Consider the following 22,466-nt stretch of genomic DNA (forward strand, 5'->3'; position numbering starts at 1 on the left):
TATTTATGTTGTTCATAATGAAATGGAACTCGGAACAGCCTGGTTCCATCACGTCTTCCTCCGCTCTCCTCGATATGTTGCATGTGACCATTTTTATGCAAATGAGGTTATGATGACATTAAACATTTCCTACTGATTTCCCAAGAACAAATATGTTCCTTCCATCTGCCCCAGCTTTCTCTTTCCTGCATCCATCTTCAAAGCTCTGTTGGCTGATCAGAATTTCTTCCAAATTAACCAAAAGCACATGCCATCTGTAATGCTGCTAAGGCTGTCTCCCTTTCCGTACACACGGCGCTCCCATTAATACCTGAATTTAGTCCCTTTCCCTCGCTGCTCCAGAAGCCTGATGGATCCCCCACCCCAGCTCTCTCAACACCGTGAATCTCACCTTATTACAAAGTATGGGGCACTCTCCTGCTGCCCCGTTGGAGGATGCCTACTGCACTCACAGACCAATACCAAGGAAGAACTCTGCACATAAAAAGACCCTGTCATTGCATGGACATGTGCCTCTATTGATTATTCTCAGGGCAGAGAAACAAGTGTTTGCAGGAAAGAATTTCAATAAGTGACTACTGAACAAGTCAGAGTGGAATTTGGAATTCTGCAGGCTGCCTAAACCAGGCTCCTATGGACTAGCTTGGGCTATCTAGGAAGAGAGAGAGAGAGAGAGAGAGAGAGAGAGAGAGAGAGAGAGAGAGAGAGAGAGAGAGAGAGAGAGAGAAAACACACATATGCACACCTGCCTGCCAATTTGGGGTGGGTTTGTGTAATGCACAGTGCACTGGCAGAGCAAGCAGGGAACCAAGTGGACAAATAGTCCCCCTGAAACAGGTTGTGGGTCCCAAGTCTAGCGTCCTAGTGAACAGGTGGCACAGGGATTCACAAACATGAAGTGAGGAGAGCCTCCTCCCACAGTCTTCAGTGCCTGTACTCCTTACATCAGGTACTGAAGGTCCACAGAAGCAAGAACACTCACCACTGTGAATGCCAAGGTTGGTTTGACGGTGGCTAATCAACCAAGAACTCCACTTCCCAGAGTCACACCTACCTCTGAGGGATGTGAATCTGGAGCTCAATGGCCCTAGAGGCTGTGAACAGGCCACCCAGCAAATCCATTTGCACAGAAGGGGCAAGGCTGGCAGAGGTTTCTATCCACTGGTTTCAAGTTCTCGCTGCAAGAAATTGAGGCTTCCAGAAAGTTCTCTAGAACAGAAATGGAGGGGAATCTTTACTGCAGCCTTTTTTTAATGCATTCAGGTTGGACTCCTTCTTAGATCCCCCAAAAAAACATTAAATTAACTTTGCTAATTCATTAAGTTTTGGGCAGATGGGTTGGCTGTGCCTCTGGAAGCAGGAACACTGTCATAAAGATCTGCTAAGTCTTTGACCTTGCCATCTGTATGATGCAAATGGTATTTCTGCTTCTTATTCATTTTTGAACTCTATCTCCACATCTGAAATACACCAGAGCAGTAATAGCCATATCATGGGGGATTGTGGAATTCTAAAATGAAAATATTCAACCTAATGTTGATTTCTATTCATTTTCATTTTTTAAAGAAACAGATGTGCTCCAGAGTATGAGATGGGAAGGAACAAATGGAGAGAGAGAAAAATGACAAAGCAAACCATCAACAAAGTACCATTGCCCCTCAGAATTCAGGACTGCTTCCAGGAAGCCCTGGGGACAACAGACCCCACAGATGCTCAAGTCCCTTGGGTGAAGCTCATGGTACTTGCACATGACCTATATACATCCTCCCAAGTACTTTAAATCATCTCTAGATGATTCAAAATACCCACTGCAATGAACACACTGTGTAAACAGTTGTCATGCTATATTGCTTAGGTCACAATCACAAGGAAAAATGTCTGCACATGTTCAACAAAGATGCAGTTATTTTTAATATTATTGACATGAGGTTTGTTGAGTCCATGGATGTAGAACCCAGCTCTAAATTACCAAGCACAGGATCTCCTGTTTTGTCCTGATTTTCTCTTCCACCTGCTCCACTTAGGAAGATTCTCATAGATGGTTTGGTACCGGGATGATCAATTTTTCTTTTTTCTTTCTTTTTTTGTACTGGGGATTTAACCCAGAGACACTTTACCACTAAGTCACATCCCCAACCCCTTATATTTTTTATTTTGAGACAAATTCTGAGGCCAGACTTAAACTTGCGACTCCTGTCTCAGCCCCCTGAGTCACTAGGATTACAGGTGTGCACCACTGTATCCAGCTCAAACCTTTTAAATGTGAATCTTTCAAGGGGTTTGTTATACATGTAGATTTTCAGGCTGTGTTCTGGTCTATAAAATCTGTAGTGGGGCCTAAGACATGACATTTTTAAACAGCAGTCCTAAAGACTCCAATGCAGTTTGTTCAAGAAACCCCTAGACCCACTGGCTCTCCACTTATAAAGGAGACACTGGAGTCACCTGGGGAGCTTTTTAGTAAGAAACTGCTTTAATACTGATGCTCAGGCTGCACCTACCCGCAGATATCCTGATTTAATTGCTCCAGGACGTGGTCTGGGTACCCCAAGTCTTTGAAGCTCCCTTTCAACATCAGCAGGCAGTGGAACAAACTTTGTAAGGAATAGAGGTGCAGGAAGACGGCCTGCCTATGAGTGGGCGGGGTTGGGCACTCTGGGCAGCACCTGCGTTTCACTTTTGCAGCTTTTAACACGTATTCAAAGAATGTTCCAGACTCTGCTTGGATGATCATATTCACTCCAAGTTCTCCCCTTCTTTATCACTAGCAGGAAACAATGATGGAAATGTCCCTTTTGTCCCTTGCTATGACAGTTTGGGTTTTAAGTTGGAGCATCTGTGAGGTAACCAAGGGCTTTCTTCCTGCTGCCCAGACTCCCATGCAGCCCGGCGGAGTTGGCGCAGCCAGCTCCACGCTCCAGCTGCCCTCTCACCTCCAAGACCTGCTGCAGCAGCCTAGGGACAAGACCCAAACACAGACTCCCTGGGAACGGGGGCTGCGGTGGCCAGGGCGCAGGCAGAGCCCCCCATCTGGCAGAGGCGCTCCATGGGGCGCAGCACAGGGGGCCCAGCTGCCTGCACTGTCAATCCCCTGGGGAAACACCACCCTGACATCTGCTCTTTAACATTCAGTCATTTTCATGGAGAAGTTATTTCAATATGTGAAAAAAAAAACACATTTCAATCTGTAAAAAAGAAAAAGTAAAAACATTACATTAGAGTGGTGTGTGTGTGTGTGTGTGTGTGTGTGTGTCTCGTGTTTGATCTGATGACTAATGGGGATAGTACAGTGCAGCAGAGAGTGCTGGCCCCACTCCCAGCTGTCCATGTCCTCTGTGTCCCCAGCACACCCACCTTCAGCTCTGAACCCTGACCTCTTAGCCAGGGAGAGCCTGGAAGTGCCATCCCCAAGGCATGTGGCCCCCAGGCTGGCTCCTGGCGCAGCCCCAGTGTCTGTCTCTGCCTCGTCCTCTGGATTTCTGTGCTGTCTTGGGGACCAAGTCATTGCCCTGGGTCTGAGTGTCCAGTATTTGTGCTATATGCACAGCAACCCACTCTGACTGTGGTCTGGGTGCATCTGTTTCCTGAACTGGAAGCTTGATCCCAGTGTGGCATGTTGAGGTGCTGGGCCTTTAAGAGGTGGGGCCTGGTGCGAGGTCATGTGGCCACAGGAGGCACCACCCTCAGCGGGAGGAATGCTGGGCTGCTTCGGGGAGCTGGCCTGGAGCTGTGAGCTGTTGCTCTGGCCTCCCCTCCAGTCCCACAGGATGGCCTTGCCCTGCTCTGCAAGCAGCTGTCCCCTGCTGCTTCTCCATCATGCAATGAAGCCTTGAGGCCCCACCAGAGGCTGGACAGAAGAAGCCGCCTAATCTTGGGCCTTCACCCTCCAAATGGGAGCAAAATGATTCTTTCTAAAAGAGCCAACCACAGATATTTTGTTATAGCAACAGAAAATGTTCTAATAATCACTTTTTAGGTAGCTGTTTCCCAATTCTGTCATTTAATACAAAGTGTTTTAAGGATAGGGGTATGCACGGTGAAGGGTCTTAAAAACTGATTGCAAGTCACTTTTCTTAAATGTCAAGGCATAATGAGAAGGGATCAGACTAGTGCCTGACATATTGGTCAATGCTGTTCACGTGTAATGATCGATTCAATCCCCACAGCAATTCTATGAAGAAGATTTCACTGTATCACAGTTTTATATATGAGGAAACTGAACAGGGAGGCTAAGTAACTTGTCCAGGGTCACTTGGCTAGTAAGAGGCAAGGCTTCAGTGGGAATTCAGATTCCACGTCCACGTAAAACTCTCTCCCATCAAAGTTTCTAATCACCCAAACACCTTCTTCAGACCTATGGCACCCATAAAAATGGGGCCAATATTCACCCATAAATACCTCAGGGGTTTCACTGTCCTTATATGAAAAGGGGGCCCCCATCCGCACACCCCTTGATTCACTCTTCCATTCCGTGGCTGGGTAAGGACCAGCTTTAGCGTGAAGTTAGGCCTCTAGATTAAATAAACTCTGCAGGAGACATTTCCTAAACCTAGTCACAGTACACAACTTATTCTCCCTGAGTTATATAAGAAAATACTGCATCCCTTAGAGATGGTTTCAACCATATCTGACCAGGAATAGGCACCTGTAATGAGAAAGTTAGCCAAATGGACTCTCAACCCCTTCAAGTGACGGAAGTTTGGTAGTTGGGAGACCTACAGGAGACCAAGAGAAGAAAACCAAGGTAAAACACACACCTCTGCACACTCTGTCCCTCTCTCTCCTCCCTGAGTCTCCTCTAAGACTCAGAATTTCTTTTCTGCCTGGCAAAACAGCATGGAGTATAAGGGTGTGTCCTGTGGGTGTGGATGGTGAGACAGAGCTGTGTCCACAGGCACCCTGGCGGTGTGGAGGACTGTCTTCAGGCCTCAGGACGCATGGAGAGGAGGGTGTGAATGCCGCCCCACATGAGCTGTGGGAGCTCAGGCAGGTTGCTTAACCTCTGCGAACCTCATTTATAAAACAGAGATGGTAACAGCTACTTCAGAGGGTAGTTAAATCTAGATGAGATCAATAAAACATGCAGCACAGTGACAAAACATAAAAGGCAGTCAATAAAAGGGAATAATTACTGTGGGGAGTGTTTCTGGGACAGTCCTGAGCATGCACCTATTTATTATTTTAACCAACAAGCACTTACAGACAGCTGCCCTCTGCGCCCACTCTGTGAGAGAGGAGGTTTAACCCAGACTTCTCGGCCATGGCTAACCTGGGAGTCCAGGCTTTCACCTGGGAAACCCAACCTGGGAGACTCAGGATATCAACTACTGGGGACAACCCAGACAGCAAAGACCCCAGACCCAGTGACAATATTCAGGGCAGGGAAACTCGCGGTCTGTTGAGCAGAGAGGAGATTCATCCCGCTCCTTCACAACACCCCAACTCCCACGCACAACCCCATGTTCCCAAGGTCAGCCCAGATGTCACGCCTGCCCCAACTCACATCTGCCTACTGCACACAACCTGAGGGTGGCCCACAGACATCACAACAGTGACACCACCGTGCTCGTTGCTGGGACGCGCAGATTAGAAGTCGCTGTAATAAAAGGAAGGGAGGCTTCGAAGGGAGGCCAACAAATTCCAGAGAAACCTGACATCTGGATTTATAAGCAGGAGGCCAAAGGAGAAATTGAAGATAACAGCAGTCAAAACTGCCCATAAATCACGGGCGGGGTTTGAGAGAAGGCGGCAGCCCATAAAACCTCACAGGTATCAGCAACGGTTTTAATAAGCACAGACGGCTTCGGCTTCCTGGGCTGCCTCCTCCACATTAGGAGATAATCGGGCAGGCGGAGGCCTTCCATGTCTCCCAGCAAGTGAAGGGAGAGGGGCTGCAGCACAGGGGCCACTGCGGCTGCTCCTGGCTGTCACGCACACAGCGGGTTATGAAGAAATCCAGGCAGAGTCTGGTCCTGGGGCGATCTCAAGAAAACCCACCGCAGAGAACCTCAGGAGCAGGGCTGCCTCTCCCCCAGGGCGAGAACCTCCAGGTCTCTCCCTGTAAGGAAGCTGCTTGGGCTCCCTCCCGAGCTGGAACTCTTGGCCGTACCCCGGAGCCCAGGTCCCCGTAGCTGCTCCACTTTGCTGATTCCCAGGCCGTTTGTCTTGGATCCTCCATCAGCTCTGCTGAGACCTTAGTGTGTCACAGAGAAACAGCTTCCGTGAGACCAGCAGGACCCACTGAAATGCTCACTGCACCATCATGGGGCCTCCACTTCCCTCTCTGGTGACGCCTAGGACATGGTTGGCGTCCAGTAAATCCCAGGAGGGTGGACAAGGGTGTGTGTCCAGTCGCCCTGTTGCTTGTCTCTGCCTCTCAGCTCAGGTTGCACCCTGTTTAAACTGGGAGACGGCAACACTAATGTCACCTTGTTGAGACCCTGCGCTGGCACACAGTGACCAGGATACTGTCCCCACCCAACAAGGGCTGGGACAGAAAGAACCCATGACCCAGCCTCCTCTTCCCACAGGAGGCTTCTCTTCCAGAGTTCACCTAAATGCTACGCTCTAGCTGGACATTTCCAGCTCCCGACCCCAAGTCCAACACCTTTCCAGCTGCCCTGACCCCGAGTGTGTGCAATGGCTCCCCCTCTGTGAGAGCTGCCTCTGTGCGGGAAGAGTCGCTTGGCCTTTCACCAGTTTGACTACTTAGTCCTGTAGACACCTCTCGCTAGCATTCTCAAGCCCCACACGATCTTCAGACAGGAGATCCCTGCTCGTTGTTAAGACCAAAGTCAATCCCCACCAAAATACCAATGGCCTTCGTCACAGAAATAGCAAGAAGAGCCCAGATCCATGGGGAATTACAGAAGACCCTGAGAAGCCAGGCAATCTTGAGCAAAAGGAAAAAAACCTGATTGCAAAACCTACAAGATAGCATGGCCCGGGCCTAAGACCCAAAACACAGACCAGCAGGACAGAACAGGGACCCAGACAGAAACCACCCACAGAGCCAGGCATTGGCCGCCCGCAGATCTCAGCAAGGGCTCCGGAAACACACGAGAAGGCGGAAAGGAGAGCCTTCACAAATGGTGCTGGGCACACCGGACACACCCAGGAGAAGGATATGAGACCCTGTCTCTCACCAGGAGTGAAAGCCAGCTCAACGCTCCTCAGAGACAAACTGCCAAGAGAAAATGTCAAGGCATCAGGACAGACGATCACTTTTCTAAGGCCCCAAAGTCCAAGCACAAAGAGACACAAAAAGGATCTTATCCAAGGAGGACGCTTCCGCATGGCCAAGGGGACAACCGGCAGCGAGGGGACAGTCCGAGACAGCAGGAGAATGTTGGCCGGCTTCTCCTCTGACAAAGGATCCGCATCCAGAATGCTCCAGGAACCCAAGGAACTCAACCACCAACCAGACCCTGCAACTGAAGACAGGCAGATTATGTGAAAAGACGTTTCTCAAAAGAAGAAACCCCCGCGGCCAATGAGCGCAAGAGAAAGTGTTCGACATTACGAGCCATCAGGGAACTGCAAAGCGCAAACACAGCTGAGATGTCATCTCACCCCTTTCCAATGGGTCAGAACAGCTGTGTGCAAGACCCACGCTGGCGAGGATGCAGAGGAAGAAGAGCGCTTACCCACTGTTGGTGGGAGTGGAAACAGCAGAACATATTGGAGACCAGCATGGAGGTTTCTCGGAAAGCTAAAAACAGATTGAGCACATGACCCAGCAATCTCACTGGGGGGCAAACATCCAGAGGAAGGATCAGTACACAGAAGAGACACCTGCACGCCGATCCCATTGCAGCGGAACTTACAACAGCCAAGATGTGACATCAGCCGAGGGACCCATCGACAGATGAAAGGCTACAGCACAGGTGGGGCATCTGCTCAGTGGAATATTATGCACCCATAGACACTGCAATCCTGTCACTGGGTGTGACACAGAGAGAACTGGGGAGATCCTTATGCTAAGTGCCATATGCCTGGTGCAGAAACACAGGCACTGCCTGCTCTCACCCTATGCAGAAGCTAAAAAGGTGACATCACGGGAGTAGAGAGTAGAAGATGGACCCCAGGGGCTAAGAAGGACATGGGGAGATGGACAGAGGGCAGTTGGACAGCTGGTATTGAAACATAGTTAGGAGGAATGCATTCCAATGTGCACAGAACAGCAGAGTGAATACAGGTCACCAAAGTTCATGCTTTTCATAGAGAACTCGGAGAAAGGAGTTTGGAGCTCCCAACGCAAAGAAATGACGAAAATTTAAGGAGACAGACCCGCTCATTATCCTGACTCGATCATCACACGCTGCGTAAGTGCCTGGAGAATGTCATGCTGCACCCATGAATACACACGAGTATTGAGTATTGAGTCGATGGCTAAGTGAGCAAACTGCCACAGAGAAACCAAAGACTGAGGTCGCCTCTGCACCAAGCCTGCCTCTCCAAGAACTGTTCACTCTCCTGATGGTTTCTGAGGTCCCCTAAGGGTGGCCCACAGGACTCCAATAGCCACCTGTCCCTTTCCTCAATCTCCCAGGGAGCCCAGGACTGGCTTGCCATGTGCTCTGTAGGACCAGCCCAGCCTGGCAGATTAGAGACACCTGTCAAGCAATCATCACTAAAAATTTTAATAAAACAAAAAAAGAATAGGGGGAAAAAGAAGAGATATAAACAAAAGAATAGCACAGAACCTAGAAAAATAAACTTATTTATACATAAAAAGCATAAACTGTGAAGCATTTAGCATCTCCACATAAGAGAAAGAGAAGGGCTGTTTGCACAATTATTTTGAGAAGGCAGTTTTGTAAAAAGATGTACAGACATTTGGAACAAAAGACGCATGCCCGTACCACATTCCAAAATCAACTCCTGGTGGATGGAGGCGTGAAATACAGAGAAGAGCAATACACAACGGAATCGAATATTTATAAGTGTTCTGAGGGATAATATCTTTCTCAGGTTCAAAGCAGCCAGGAAATGAAAATGGAAAGATTGACACTTGGAGGTGCGTGCCCGTTTAAAAGGTCTGTCCAGTGGATGGGAGAGAATCTCAGATTTAAAATGAAATGGAGAAGAACAGTTTGGGATTCATTTGCCTGAAATATGACAAGTAAACAGTTAATTTCAGCATTACCGAAAAACTACTCACAGTTATTGGAGAAACAATTATCTCAAGCACAATGTAGTGAGAGACTCACAAGAATTACAGCAACTTGAGAGTCGGTTTGAAAGGGCAATGAAGTGTCTCTGCTTAAATCCTCCCCAGAAAGCTTGTGGGAGCTGCTGGGGGCTTAACAAGAAGGGTCCTGCCCCTTGGGGGCCGATTTCTGTTGTGGAAGGAAGTGTTCCCATCCCCCAGCAGCTGCCTCCATGTCCCCAGGGCTGGAAGATCAGAGAGGCCCCTTCCAAGGGCAAGGCCCTGGCTACGGGTGGATGGCAAGGATTAATTTTCAGTTAACAAAGGTTAATCCGGTTAACTTTTTCTGTAGCACTCAGAATTTACCATGGTGCCATTGGTTACCAGGGATGGCCAGTGGTCCAGCTTGCAGACTCATCTCAAATTCTGCTTCAAAGTCACCCAACACCGCGAGCTGCTGGAATAATTGAAAAGGGCTCCTGTGTCCATGCCGCTAGACCTTGTCCCCCAGCTCTTTCTTCTACCATACCCTCACCCTGCTGACCGCCCACTTAATTTTTGGGGGGGTAGATTTATATGTATGGTTTTAATTGAAATTTTATTCAAACAAAAATAGACTCCTGTCCCTTCTGTCATCTCCCTGTTTCTAAATAACAAGAACTATGTTGCCTTGGCTCCCACATTTTCCACTGACTTTCTGCTATAAAAGATGGAAGATTTAACCTTCTTAAGGTACCCACGCCTCATGCACCTTCTGCCCCTTCCTGTATAGTTATACCATGATCTGCGCTGAAGTCGACCTTCGATGGCCACGTGTGTGTGATGATGTCACACGGCGGAGCTACAGTACACAGTGCTGCATTCCTTTTCTTGGAGGACTTCTGTTTTGTTTCTGTAGTTATGGTTGTTTTGCTTTTTTTCCACAAGCTTGGTTTTCCCCGTCTCTCAGTGAACAATCCCAAGTCTTTTGAAACAATGCTTAAAATAATCTCCCTGCATTCAAACAACCAGGCAAACAACTCAGTCCCAGGTCTGAGGGATGGCCGATCTCCTGGCCTGCCCCACAGCCATCACCTGGGGCCACCCCTTATTATCTTTATGGGATCTGCCTTCACTACTTCTGCTTTTTCTCATGTCACGTCTTTGTCCCCCTGGAGCCCAGGCTTGAGCAGCGTCCTGAGAACAGGTGGCAGGGAAGGAGGGCTATGGAGACCCCGCATGGCTTCCCACCTACTCTGCGCTTGCTCCCGGCTCAGAGCGTGCTGTGGCCCACTGAGAACTCCTCAGCCGAAAATGATTCACTCTCCAAACGATCTGGGCGTCACTCTCTGGTCTTCTGGCTCTCGATGTTGCTATGCAGAAATCTGAGGCCAGCATTTGATCTGCATTTTTCTCTCAGGACATTTTGTTGTGCATCTAAGCTGTTTTGAACTTTTATGTTTGGATCTTTTGATGTGGGTCTGGTTTTCTTTGCTTCTCGTGAATCCCGTTGTCACTGCGTGGGATCTCGTAACCTGAAAGCGCGAGTCCTGCGGCCTGCAAAATGTTCTTGTCCCCCGTTTGATGATTTCCTCCTTTGTTCTCTCTGATAGTCCTATTAATGAAGGTCAAACCCATTGGACAGAGCTAATTTTTTTGATCTTCCCTCTCCTATTTTCATCTCTCCCCACCCCTCATTTTTCAAAAGGTTTCCTCCGTTCTGTCTTCTAAACCTTTACCGAATTATTTATTCCCACCTAATTTTTAACTTCCAAAATTAATTTTTACTCCGATTACTACCACAACAGAGCGATTTGTTCTTCTTTTGTAAACAGAATGACTTGCGGCTCTCCATGACCTAGCCTGTCACAGTCCTGAAGATGCCAGGCTGCTTCCTCTCAGTGTCTTTCTGTGGCCAGTGTCATCCTATGGGTCAGTTGTCCGGCTCACTTACGACAGAGATGCTGAGATGCCCATCAAGGGCCCTTGTCTCACCTTCCTTATTTTCGAGCAAGACAGCTTTGTGACAAAGGACATGGCTTTACCACAGGACACGGGTAACAGCAAATGAGCAGAACCTGATCACTGTGGGGTGCCTACCAACTGTGAGGTCTACTGGCCTCTCCTCTGAGCCAGGCAGTGTCCTCCAGATGGACCCTGCAGGGTCTGAGGCCTGAGGGCACAGCGAGGCTGCAGAGCCTCTGCACAGAGCATGCATCCCCTGTGCTAGGCCACCTCCGTGAACTAGAGCTCCCGAGTCCTGGCAGGCAGGGAAGGGTACTCTCTGGCTCTGCAGAGCTGGACAAGGACGAGAAGAGAGAACTGCTGCTCTCCTACTGCAGTCCACCATTGTGCACGGGAAACACCTTCGCCTTCAATTCCGGGGTCTCTCTTCAATTCCGGCTGCGCCCTCCTGCCTTACCCTTCTCCTAAGGAGCTAGGGCTCAGCTTCCCCAGTATTTCTTCCCTGCTGTCTCCTAACCTGCTTAGCTTTCCTTACAGTTGCCATTTTCTCTGTCCCTTTAATTTTAATAGTTTCAGAGGGGATCAGATGAATGATGAGTTCATGCTGCTGTATGACACCATGCAGCAATCCTGAGCAGTCCTCCCAGAACACACCACAAGCACTCTTGATGCACTGCCTGGTCCACCCTGACCCCTTGTCTCTTCCATTTCTAACCCTTAACTGTCCTTCAAGATGGAGGCCAAGCATCATCTCAAGCAGGAGATGCTCAGATGCTCCCCATACATTGCGTATATCTCCAGTGGGGCCCACGTCACCAGTCATCTTGTGCTGAGTGGGTCTGCTGGCACCTCTGTCCCCCTCCCCAGACAGGCAGTGAGCAGGCCCTGACCAAGGCTCAGCTACCACTCTACTGCAACCCAGGGGGAAACCAGCTGACACATAGTAGGTGCTCACTAATATTTGTTCAGTTTACCCATTTACCGTTGCCACGTTAGAGGCAATTTCATTCTCAGAGGAAAAAAAAATGGCCACATCTATTTGCCAACATCCAAATAAGAAAGGCTAATCAGAGAACACCAGGAAATGAAAACAGCCAGATGTTTTTCAGAGCACATGTCCAGGAACACAGAATAGCTTGCAACAGGGGTGATGTATATTTTCCTGGTGATTCCAAACGAATGTATGCTTATTAGGCAGAGAGAGACTTAACAGGTTTCTCAGCTAATGCTGCAATTTTAAATCCATTTAAGATAATTTTCTTTATCTTGAATTTATTTTTCTCAGTAACCAGGATACTTAACTGATTTGCACAAAATCCATTTGAAAAGGAAATAATCTTCTCCAAGCAAGGGCACACTCTAAATGGAAAAAAGAGACACTACCAATCTAACAGAAAATGGAGACTCTGTTTGAAAAGCTAAGCTGGAGTCTCACCCGGAAAACAGGGGCTTTTCCCCAGCACCTAGAGTCCCCATGCTAACTTCCTCTATCGCACAAAGAAAATGCTTCCTACATTTTAGAGCACCAAACAAAAACCTCCCATGAGGTTTTTGTTTTTAGCTTTCCTTATGGGTTGCCATTTTCTCTGCCAAGATGCAGCCAAACCTTTTAAAAGTCAAGAATTTCAAACAAAATAAAAGTGTAATTTGAAACAATAACGGGATGTGCTGTCTTGCCTATCGACCTGGAAAAGCATTTCTAAAATGCTCGTGCACAGGTGCTGGGGTTGTGGCTCAGTGGTAGGGTGCTTGCCTCATATGCATAGAGCACTGGGTTCAATCCTCAGTGGCCACATAAATAAATACAATAAAGGTATTGTGTCCATCTACAACTAAATTTTTAAAAAATTTTTAAAAGTTTTTTTAAAAAGTTTATCGACAACTAAAATTTTTTTTTAAATGCTCGTATAAGGTATTAGAAGACTTTAGCAAAATTCCAGTAAAAGTAGAAATTGTTATAAAGTTTTTGGAAGAAAATAATACAGTATACACCCAGAACCTCCAAAACCATTCCTACTGTGACATAAGGATTATACCTTCAGAAATGTGGATTAAGAAGATAAATTCCAAATCCAAACACAGAGCTGTGAATCAGGAAAACGTTCGTGTTATACAGAACAAAGAAAAGTGGAAAATAACCTAAATTCCCAACCATGGAAATAATTTCCATAATTAACAACATCCCCAAATGCTCATGATACAACATCCAATAAAAATATAATAAAAACAATACATCATAGGCTCAAATCCTGTACAGAAAGCAGACTGATAGATGACGCACTCCACTCCGACATTTAGGTAGGGGTAATGGTGACATCTAAAACGTCATGCGTCTGTGGGGAGGACCTCCCTGTGTGTTTCCGGATCATGTTTCCATTTCACTTTTTTGGTGAGTATTTCACAAGCAGCAGGAGTCCTGGGCTGAGGGACTGGAGGAGACTTACCAGTTACGACACCCCAGAGGAAAAGTCCCAGACCCAGAGTCCAGCCCAGCCCGAGACCCAGCCAGCCCTCGGGAGGAGCCAGGACTTACTTGGTGGGACGATAATCCGGGATGGAACGGTCCAGCGAGATCTTTTCACTGAGGTAGGAATTGTAGCCGTACTTCTCGTGGGGACCCTTGGCCTTTTCCTCTTCAGCCGGGGAAAGGGTAGCAGGAAGGCCCCCTTTACCCCGCCCACCGTAACCTTCAATGAGCCCCAGGGATTTGGATAAGCCTAGAAAAGAGGGAGAAAGAGAATTATTTGAAAAACCACCAACCAGGACATGCCAATCTCAGATGGAGCCTCAGTGGAGAAGTTTAACATCAGCTGTCAGAGAAAAATCACGGACTTGATGTCCGGATCCCGGTATGTGCTCTGAAGACACTTGTGTGCAGAGAACGGCTGGGCCAGGCTGGTCTGGGGTCCAAGGATGGCTTCCAGGTGGGAGTGACTCCCTCCTCCTGGGAACTCCAGTGGAACGGGTCAAGGGAAGGAAAGTCCCTGAACTGGGAGACCAGGGCAGGAGGGACCTGGGAAAAGCAGACTGGGCCTATCCCTGCCTGGTGTCCTCCCTGGGGGGCCATCACAGCAGGACTGCATCTGCTGGAAGGAACCTGTCCAGCACAGACCCAGAGAGCCAACGGCAGGTAGCTGCCGAGCTGCAGGGATTCTGTCTCATGTGCACTGAGAGCGACACGCAGATTGATTTTATCACGAGTTCAGAGCGTGTAACGGCCTGACACAGCTCTTTACCTAATGGCTTTATTTAAATTTCATCTAATAGCAAAAGGAAATACAAAATGTCTGAGAATAAATCACAAGAGAAGAAAAGAAACCACAAGGTGATAACCGTGCTGAGTGGAAAGCCCCAGAAAGGAGCCTCCCCAGAGACGGGGAGCCCCCAGGGAGCCCTCAGGGAACCTGGCCCCCTTGAGCCACTGTAGGGTAGACAGTGGGATGGCCATGTATAGACCCCAGAGTTAGGAGAGGCTCTGCTGCTCAGCTAGGAAACTTCTGCCCCTAGGCACCATTCCCCGTGGCCATTCCAGATGCTCAAGCAACTCAGGGCATGCACAGGTGCACACATGCACGCGCACACACACACACGCACGCACATGCACGCACACACACGCACAAGCACACACGCACGCACAAGCACACTCCTCCATCTCGGGTAACCATCCTTTCCTTGCCACCATGACACAGGAATGGGGACCAGGGATGTGAGCAGCTCCCCCAGCCTCCGTGGAGGGAAACTGGCCCCAGGCAGGTCTCTAGAGCCAGGGCACGTGCCAGTCAGTCTGCCCCAGTCACACCCGGATCTCCATCACACTATGGCAAGGTCCTGCTCTCTTTCCCGCTTCTCTGAAAATGGAAATGAATTTTCTATGATGTCAGGAAAAGCAAAGGCCAGGCCAGCAGCTCAGCCCAACCCCAGAACACCAATCTCTCTGCCTGGGAACCTCCTCCACCCTCCACGTGTCCCCTAGGAGGCCCAGCCTCCTCCCCGCCGCCCTCCCGGCAAGCACCCCTTCAACCCAGAGCAGGTTACCCCGGAGCCCCTGCCCGTTTCCTTGCTGATGCCTCACACCCCACATCAGTGTGTGACAATAGTCCAAGAGCATCGTGTTGACCATGCTCAAAACTCCTGCCATGTCCAGGACCGATGTGGGGCCAGGCTCACCTCCCACTCACAGCAGAACAGGACTAGGGGGGTGCGGAAAGGGGGGACCCTTGGAGAGGAGCTTGCAGATGTCCACCACACCAGTCACCACCCGACCCAGCAGTGCCCTCCTGGGCACACGTCCAAGCATGATGTCCACAGGAAACCTGTGCATGATGCTCACAGCAGCCTTAGTCCTACGGACCGATGCCGTCTGCTGATGGATGGGTAAACAAGATGTGCTAGGCGCACAGAGCGGGCCACTTGGCAACAAAAAGAAAAAGGAAGTAGCGTTCCATGATGGCACACTGGTGAGTCTTGAAAGCACCTCAAGTATACAAAGCCAGTCACAAGCGCACACATACAAGGTTCTGCTTCTGGGCCACCTATGAATCCGTAAGAAAAACCATGTGGCAGCGGCTGCTGAGGGCTGGGGGACCCGGGCAGGAGGAGGAGCATGACAGGTTTATTTCTGAGCTGATGGGGATGTCCTGGGGTGAGCCTGTGGTGATGCCTGCAAAACCTTGTAAATACACTAAAACCCATGAAGCTGCACACGCTAAAAGAGAGGGAGGATGCGGGATCCATAAAACCCCTCAATAAAGTCATTAAAACCCTCTATGATTGACAACTCTGTTTCCAGCAAGATCAGATGGACGGTCAGACACCATAAAGACTTTCCAGTAAAACACAGAAATGTTCAATAAAGGAATATTGAACCGTGTGACCTACACAGCCGCGGGGGTGGGAGGGATGCTCCGAGGTAAGCTCACATCAGAATGGAGGCTGCGGCTGCTGAGCCGAGCCCCGGGGCTGGTGCTCGTGGGTGAAGCTCTTTAGAGCTCAAGCCCACAGGTGAGAGACTCTGGTGTCTGTAGAAGTAGGACGGAATGGGAACAGCTGTCAAATGCTGGGCCCTTGGATGGAATGGCCTGGAAGAAAGGTGAGATTGTTTAAAAATAAACCCAAAGACAGCGCAGCGACATGACCAAGGAGATGGTCTCTAAATGTGCCCGGTGGGGAGGAAGAGAAGACCCCCAAACCTGGGCCTGCTGGGCTGCAGTCTGACTCCACCAGGCCACACAGGAGCCCCGAAAGCCCCCCAGAAGGGACCCAACGCGTAGAAACAGACACAGAATCCCAGGACTCATAACTTTAGGTGAAATGACATGACAAGGGTGAGCCATAAAACAGTGTTGTTTAAAAAGGATTCAAGTCCTAAAGGAGAACAAGGCACTGGGAAATCCCACCAGGCAGGTCTGGAAAACATCGAGCAGATAAAAACTTCTATAAAAGAAAAATTGTATATAATGGAATGAAAAATTTAACGCATCCAGAAGAACGTAAAGATCTCACTCAGGAGTAATTGAAGAGTCAACCCGGGAAGTGGAGAGTAGATCCATGGACCCAGAGGCTGGGGGGACAGTGAGCACAATGCTATGGGAGGAAGAGGAAGGAGCCGGTTGTCTCCTGGCACGACATGGCGGCCACTTCAAATAGAACAGGGGATTTCAAACGTCCTCAAAGCACATGAATGATCAGCGCACTGCTCCCCATCCCAGCAGAAGCCCCAGGACGGACACATGGCCTGACTCCCGCAGAGGAGGAGCTACCACACCCTATGGAACCAGCTAACCCACTGCTCCTGGCTCAGGCACAGAACAGAACACAACGGGAGTGGCTCACCACCGTGGGGCGCTCTGCAGACCAAGGTCTTCTGGACCCAGGAGACCAACCTGGGAAGAGAGGAATGAGATCCGAGCAAGAGAGGAAAACGGCTGTAAGTCTAAGCCAGTGTTCCTACATCACAGAAGATGACGAGGACTGATTTAAAGGCATAAAAAACCAAGTGAGACTTAAAGTTCCAAATAATAACACGTAAAATGAGAATAATTAAGGTTAACACAGTCCTAATGGAGATGAAATAGGCACCAAATTTAGATTTCGTTAGGTATCACTTCAAAATTGGAGATGTATAATGACATTACATAAGTTAAATCAAAAATCTTAAGTCATCAGCGAGAACAGAGAAAATAATTAAATTCCAATCATTTAAAAATTAGAGACGAATGGTTGGAGAGTGGAAATAACTAAGAGCATGGCATGGTCAATTAACAACACAAAATACAGCGGTGGGTATGACCCAAACGGGTCAGCAACTCTGACTAAGTGGACCAAAGACCCGAGTTAAAACACAAATTGGACTGGACAAGAGTAGCCAAGTGTTGTTCAGAATACACACAGTGAAAGACTGAGCACCATGGGGTGGGCGGCACCTCCCGGAAGGAGGGCGAGAGAGGGATCAACAGGAGACGTGCAGAGGAAGGACAATTGTCCACGAGGTTTCATTTCCTAGGCTGGATGGCAGACACAGGGATATTTGTGCGTTTCATGCCATTTATGTACCTTACATGTTCCATAATTTTATAGTGTGAAGGTACTTGGTTGAAGAGTGTCCCCTCAAAATTAGTATACACTCAGAATGGGATCCTTGATAGAGAATCAAGACCAAGATTACTAGTGTCCTTGTGAGAGGGAAATCTGCATGTGGATACAGAGAGTCCAACACATGTAGGGAAAAAGGGAATCTGATGACTGAGGAAGGTCGTGAAGGACACAGCAACAAACCAAGGGACACCAAGCACCTCAAGCAACTCCAAGAAGCTGCAAATAAATAAGCACTTCCTTCCCTAGAGTTCTCAGAGGGACCATGGCCCTATCAACACCTTGATTTCAGATTTCCAGCTTCCAGAACAGAGTGTCAGTTTCTGCTATTTAAAGTTACCAGGTTTGTGGCAATATGTTATAGCAGCTACTGAAAACTAATGTAATCAACAAAAAATCATGGAATGGAAATGAGTAGAGAAAAGATGTAAAGACAAATACTAACCATCGGAGTAGTCATGTTAACATAAGATGAAATAAAGGCAAATAGCTGTGCAGGGATATATACATATAATACTTTTGTCACTGCACAATGATAAAGGTAAACATTCAGCAGGAAGCTATAAGGAATTAGAAACAACATTCACCTAACAATATAGCTTCAAAATACATAGAGCAAAACCCAGGAGAAATCCACAAATGTGCAATGATGCTGGGGAATATCAACACATTTCTTGGTACTGAACTGATCAGGACAAAAATTTAGTAAAGATACAGAGGAACACACTACAGAATTAACAGGCTTGATCTAATTGACCCTGCATCTGACTCCCTAAGTTTCTAAGGGAAGGAGGAGGGAGGGAGGGAGGGAGGAGGAAGAGAGGAGGGAGAGAGGGAAGGGAGAGGAAGGGGGAGAGGGAGAAGGGAGGAGAGAGGGAATGAGGGGGGAGGGAGAGAGGAGGGAGGGAGAGAAAGAGGAGGAAGGGGGAGGGAGAGAGGTAAGGAGGGAGGAGGGAGGGAAAGAGGAGGGAGGAGGGATGAGGGAGAGGGGGAGGGAGGTAGGAGGGAGGGAAAGAGGAGGGAGGAGGGGTGAGGGGGAGGGAGGGAGGAGGGAGGGAAAGAGGAGGGAGGAGGGATGAGGGAGAGGGGGAGGGAGGTAGGAGGGAGGGAAAGAGGAGGGAGGAGGGGTGAGGGGGAGGGAGGGAGGGAGGAGGGAGGGAAAGAGGAGGGAGGAGGGGGAGGGGAGGGGGAGGGAGGGAGGAGGGGGAGGGGGAGGGAGGGAGGGGGAGGGAGGGAAGAGGGGGAGGGGGAGGGAGGGAGGGGGAGGGAGGGAGATAGGGAGGGGGAGGGAGGGAGGAGGGAGGGAAAGAGGAGGGAGGAGGGGGAGGGAGGGAGGAGGGAGGGAAAGAGGAGGGAGGAGGGGGAGGGAGGGAGGAGGGCACCCCCCTTGCCAGCCTGGAGGGGCAGAGCCCTGGTAGAAAACCCAGGAGTCCCTTCAGTGGCAGGAGGTGAAAACCAGACACTACTCAGCAGTCCCCAGGCACGTTCCTCTTGGATACAGCTGTCCCTCCGGGTCCAGGACCCCTTGCCAGTGGAAAACATCCGTATGCCCAGCTCCCTTACGTCACATGGTGCCGTGTTGGCCTGGAACCGAGGCCACCCTCCTGCATGCTCCAGGTCACCCCCAGGCTCCTGGCGCTGCCTCGGACAGTGTAGACTCCACGTAAGCAGTGGATACGTGGCATCCCTCTTGTCTCTACATTCTTATTCCTGAATTGTTACTCTCTACTGTTTGTCCCTGAGGCTATTTGGCCTGTGGAGTTAAATCTGTGGCCCTGCAATGGGCAGCTGGGGAGGGCCGACCTAGTCCCACTCTGGCTGGAGCAAGAACTGCCAGCTTCGAGGCCTCTTCTCTGCCCTACACGCATGCTCCTCCACTGTGTCCCCAAGATGGGGACTTACGGAATGGGAAGCACCCTGGCAGGAACCCGTGGCAAAGCTCCCTGGGTGTCCACCCTCTCTCCATTGATGGGGACTGCTTAGGCTTTAAGTTTTTTAAATGCTTTTTTATCATTTTTCTATTAGGCAGGCAAGGTAGACAGTACCATGCCACCTAGAGATGAGCAAATGGAGGCCCAGAAGAATTGATTATTTAACCATCCAAAAATGATGGAAACAGAATAAGAATTCTTCCCAACCCCCAACACACACACACACACACATTCACACACACACACATCCTTATGGCTCTTTCTACTACTCCATGTTTTAAATCTAGGAAACTTCACAGAAAGGAAGCACCCTGCATTGACAATATGATGAGGAATCATAAATAAATGGTACTACATTCATGAAAAGAAATACTATGCAGCAAAGAAAATGAATGGACTGCAGGTACATGGGTTACCTAATTTTTAAAAATGATGAAGAGATGACTAAATCCTTTTATCTTTTTCTTCTTTTTCTGGGGGGAGGGGGTACCAGGGATTGAACTCAGGGGCACTCAACCACTGAGCCACATGCCCAGCCCCATTTTGTATTTTATTTAGAGACAGGGTCTCACTGAGCTTCTTAGCACCTCTCCATTGCTGAGGCTAGGTTTGAACTTGCGATCCTCCTGCCTCAGCCTCCTGAGTGCTGGGATCACAGGCGTGTTCACCGCACCTGGTGTTTTTCTTCTTTTGTGTGCTTTCCCTCTCTCATTCTGACCTCTTCCTTTTCCTTCTCCAGTATTTGCTGACTTTCCTCATGAGCCACAAACTCGGTCTCCATGGTGTAAGGTTTGAACACGGTGTAAGGTTTGAACACGGTCAGCCCCCTGACACTTGGGTTGAAATTCAGTCCCCCTTATGAAATATTAAGGAGCAAGACCTTCAGGGGTAATTAGAGCTCAGCTCTCCAAGTGACCCCCATCCACCAGGCTATTAATAGACTAACCCACCCATGGGCTGTCCCAAAAATGAGTCCAGCATAAAAGCCGCTTAGTCTTCTCTTTCTTCTCTCCAGCGGTCCCTGTCTGTCACTGAATGCTGCCTAGGGACTGTGCCAGCAAGGCCTTCACGATGCTGCCCCTCGACATGCACTAGAAACCATGAGCCAAAACAAACCTTTTTTTCTGAATAACTTACCCCGTCTGCGGTGCTGTGTAATTAGCAACAGAAAACAGACTTCAGACACCACGGGTCAAGGAAAGGGACCATCAGGTGGGCACAACAGACCTCAGACTTAACTTGGTGACTTCAGTGGAAAATTTCCAATTCTCCCTCTTCCTTCCTATACGGTTGGGTTAGCACGTCTCGACAATTCTTTTGTTTGATGTAAGTAGACAGCTTCCAACTCAAGTCATTAAATCCCCCTTGGAGCTAAACAGGTCTCAGCTGTGTTTACCCCCTGGCTCCCAAGGGCAGCCTTCCTGGCGCAGACAGAGAGACTGGGAGGGAGCGTATTCTAAAACCACACAGAAATGAAGACCAGGAAGGCAAGCTGACCCACCGAGGACGCGCAGGGAAGGACAGTTCCTAACGAGGTGTGCCCCCTCTTTCTGTGGCATTGTTCCCTCCATTACAAAAGGAACCCACTTAGCAAGCTCAAAAAAGGTCACTCCTCACGGTGCAACACGACAACCATGAATTACATATTTCTTGGTCCGTGTGCTCCCATTTTCCCCCCAATTTCATCTGCCAGAAAGGTGCAACAAAGCAGCAAGAATTCTCCGTGGAATGTTAATGTGCTCACTTAGCAGGCCCCAGAGACCTCTGGCAAGAGAATGGGGAGCCCAAGTCGACGGCAGAGGCCAGGAAAGTCGGCCTCGGGAGCAAGTCGGGGGGACTCTCTGCACCCAGGATGGCTTCTTCTCTGAAAGTGGCCCTGGTTCTTTGGCCCAAAGCAGCTGCAGTCTCTGCAGACAGATAAGAACTTGTAGGCTTGGGGGTCACCGAGGCAAAGGGAAGGACACGCAGGGAGAGGACGGGCGGCTGCCTGGCAGCAGGCGTGGGAGGACTGGTCCCTGCCCTCTGCTCCAGGCACTGCCTCCTGAGCTATTTTGGCTGGGACAGCAAAGCCAGGGGAGGCTTTGAGGCAGGAAGTCGAAGACAAAGGGCAGACAGAGGCTGAGGCCAGTCACCCCCTGGCCTCTGGGTTGAATCCCACCAACAGGAGGCACCTTGAGAGGGGTGGATGGAAATGGGGGAGTTGAGGCCAACCCCAGCTCCCTCCCTCGGTTTGAGGTTTCAGACCTTCTGGGCCCCAGCTGCCATCAGTCCTGCCCTCCTGGTGGCATCCACCCAGCCACGCCCTTTTCCTGCCCACCAGGCCTGGTGGCTAGCCCGAGGGCCGCTCACCACCCTGAGCTGGCCCTGGCTGGTCTCCCTGGACTCGGCCCACCCCTCTGCAAACACACTGGGCCCCACCCTCACTCCCTCTGAATGCCTGTGTCCTGCCAGGATCCTTAAGACACAGCCTCCTACCTACCAGGGCGCCTCCTCTCGGTGCCCTCCTCCAGGGCAGGACCCGGCCACACCCAGTGCCTGACACACAGAAAGGTCTTCAGCCCTGTGATGGACCACAGAGGTTAGATCTGAGGTGCACTGAAGCCGTCTGCTGGCTTTAGAAAGGGAAAGAATGCCATCCATGAGAAAGTCTCTCCGCGTAGGAGGGGCTCTGACTCCGCAGCAGAGTCACATGCATAAAAAGAGAATCTGTGCTAAAGGATGCCACCAGAAATCAAGCTGCAAAAGGCAGAGAAGGGGCACTGGTGCTGGCGGTGACAGCCTCTGCCCCTGGGGTGAGCGTTTCCCGGCAGGAAGTCAGTCTGCCCTCAGCGTGGAGGCCGGCGGTCCAT

At 49.7% G+C, this 22,466-nt stretch overlaps 1 protein-coding gene across 1 annotated transcript in view; it reads right to left on the reverse strand.

The window, feature by feature from the left end:
- Positions 1 to 22,466, reverse strand: part of Galnt17 (polypeptide N-acetylgalactosaminyltransferase 17) — a 355,430-nt gene that overhangs the window by 202,917 nt on the left and 130,047 nt on the right. Inside the window, exon 2 of the mRNA XM_026400319.2 lies at positions 13,629 to 13,812. Coding sequence (XP_026256104.1) covers positions 13,629 to 13,812 — 184 coding nt within the window. The remainder of the gene's footprint in view (positions 1 to 13,628; positions 13,813 to 22,466) is intronic.

The sequence above is a fragment of the Urocitellus parryii genome, chromosome 9 (genome assembly GCF_045843805.1).
Source record: "Urocitellus parryii isolate mUroPar1 chromosome 9, mUroPar1.hap1, whole genome shotgun sequence".
Taxonomy (NCBI): Eukaryota; Metazoa; Chordata; class Mammalia; order Rodentia; family Sciuridae; genus Urocitellus; species Urocitellus parryii.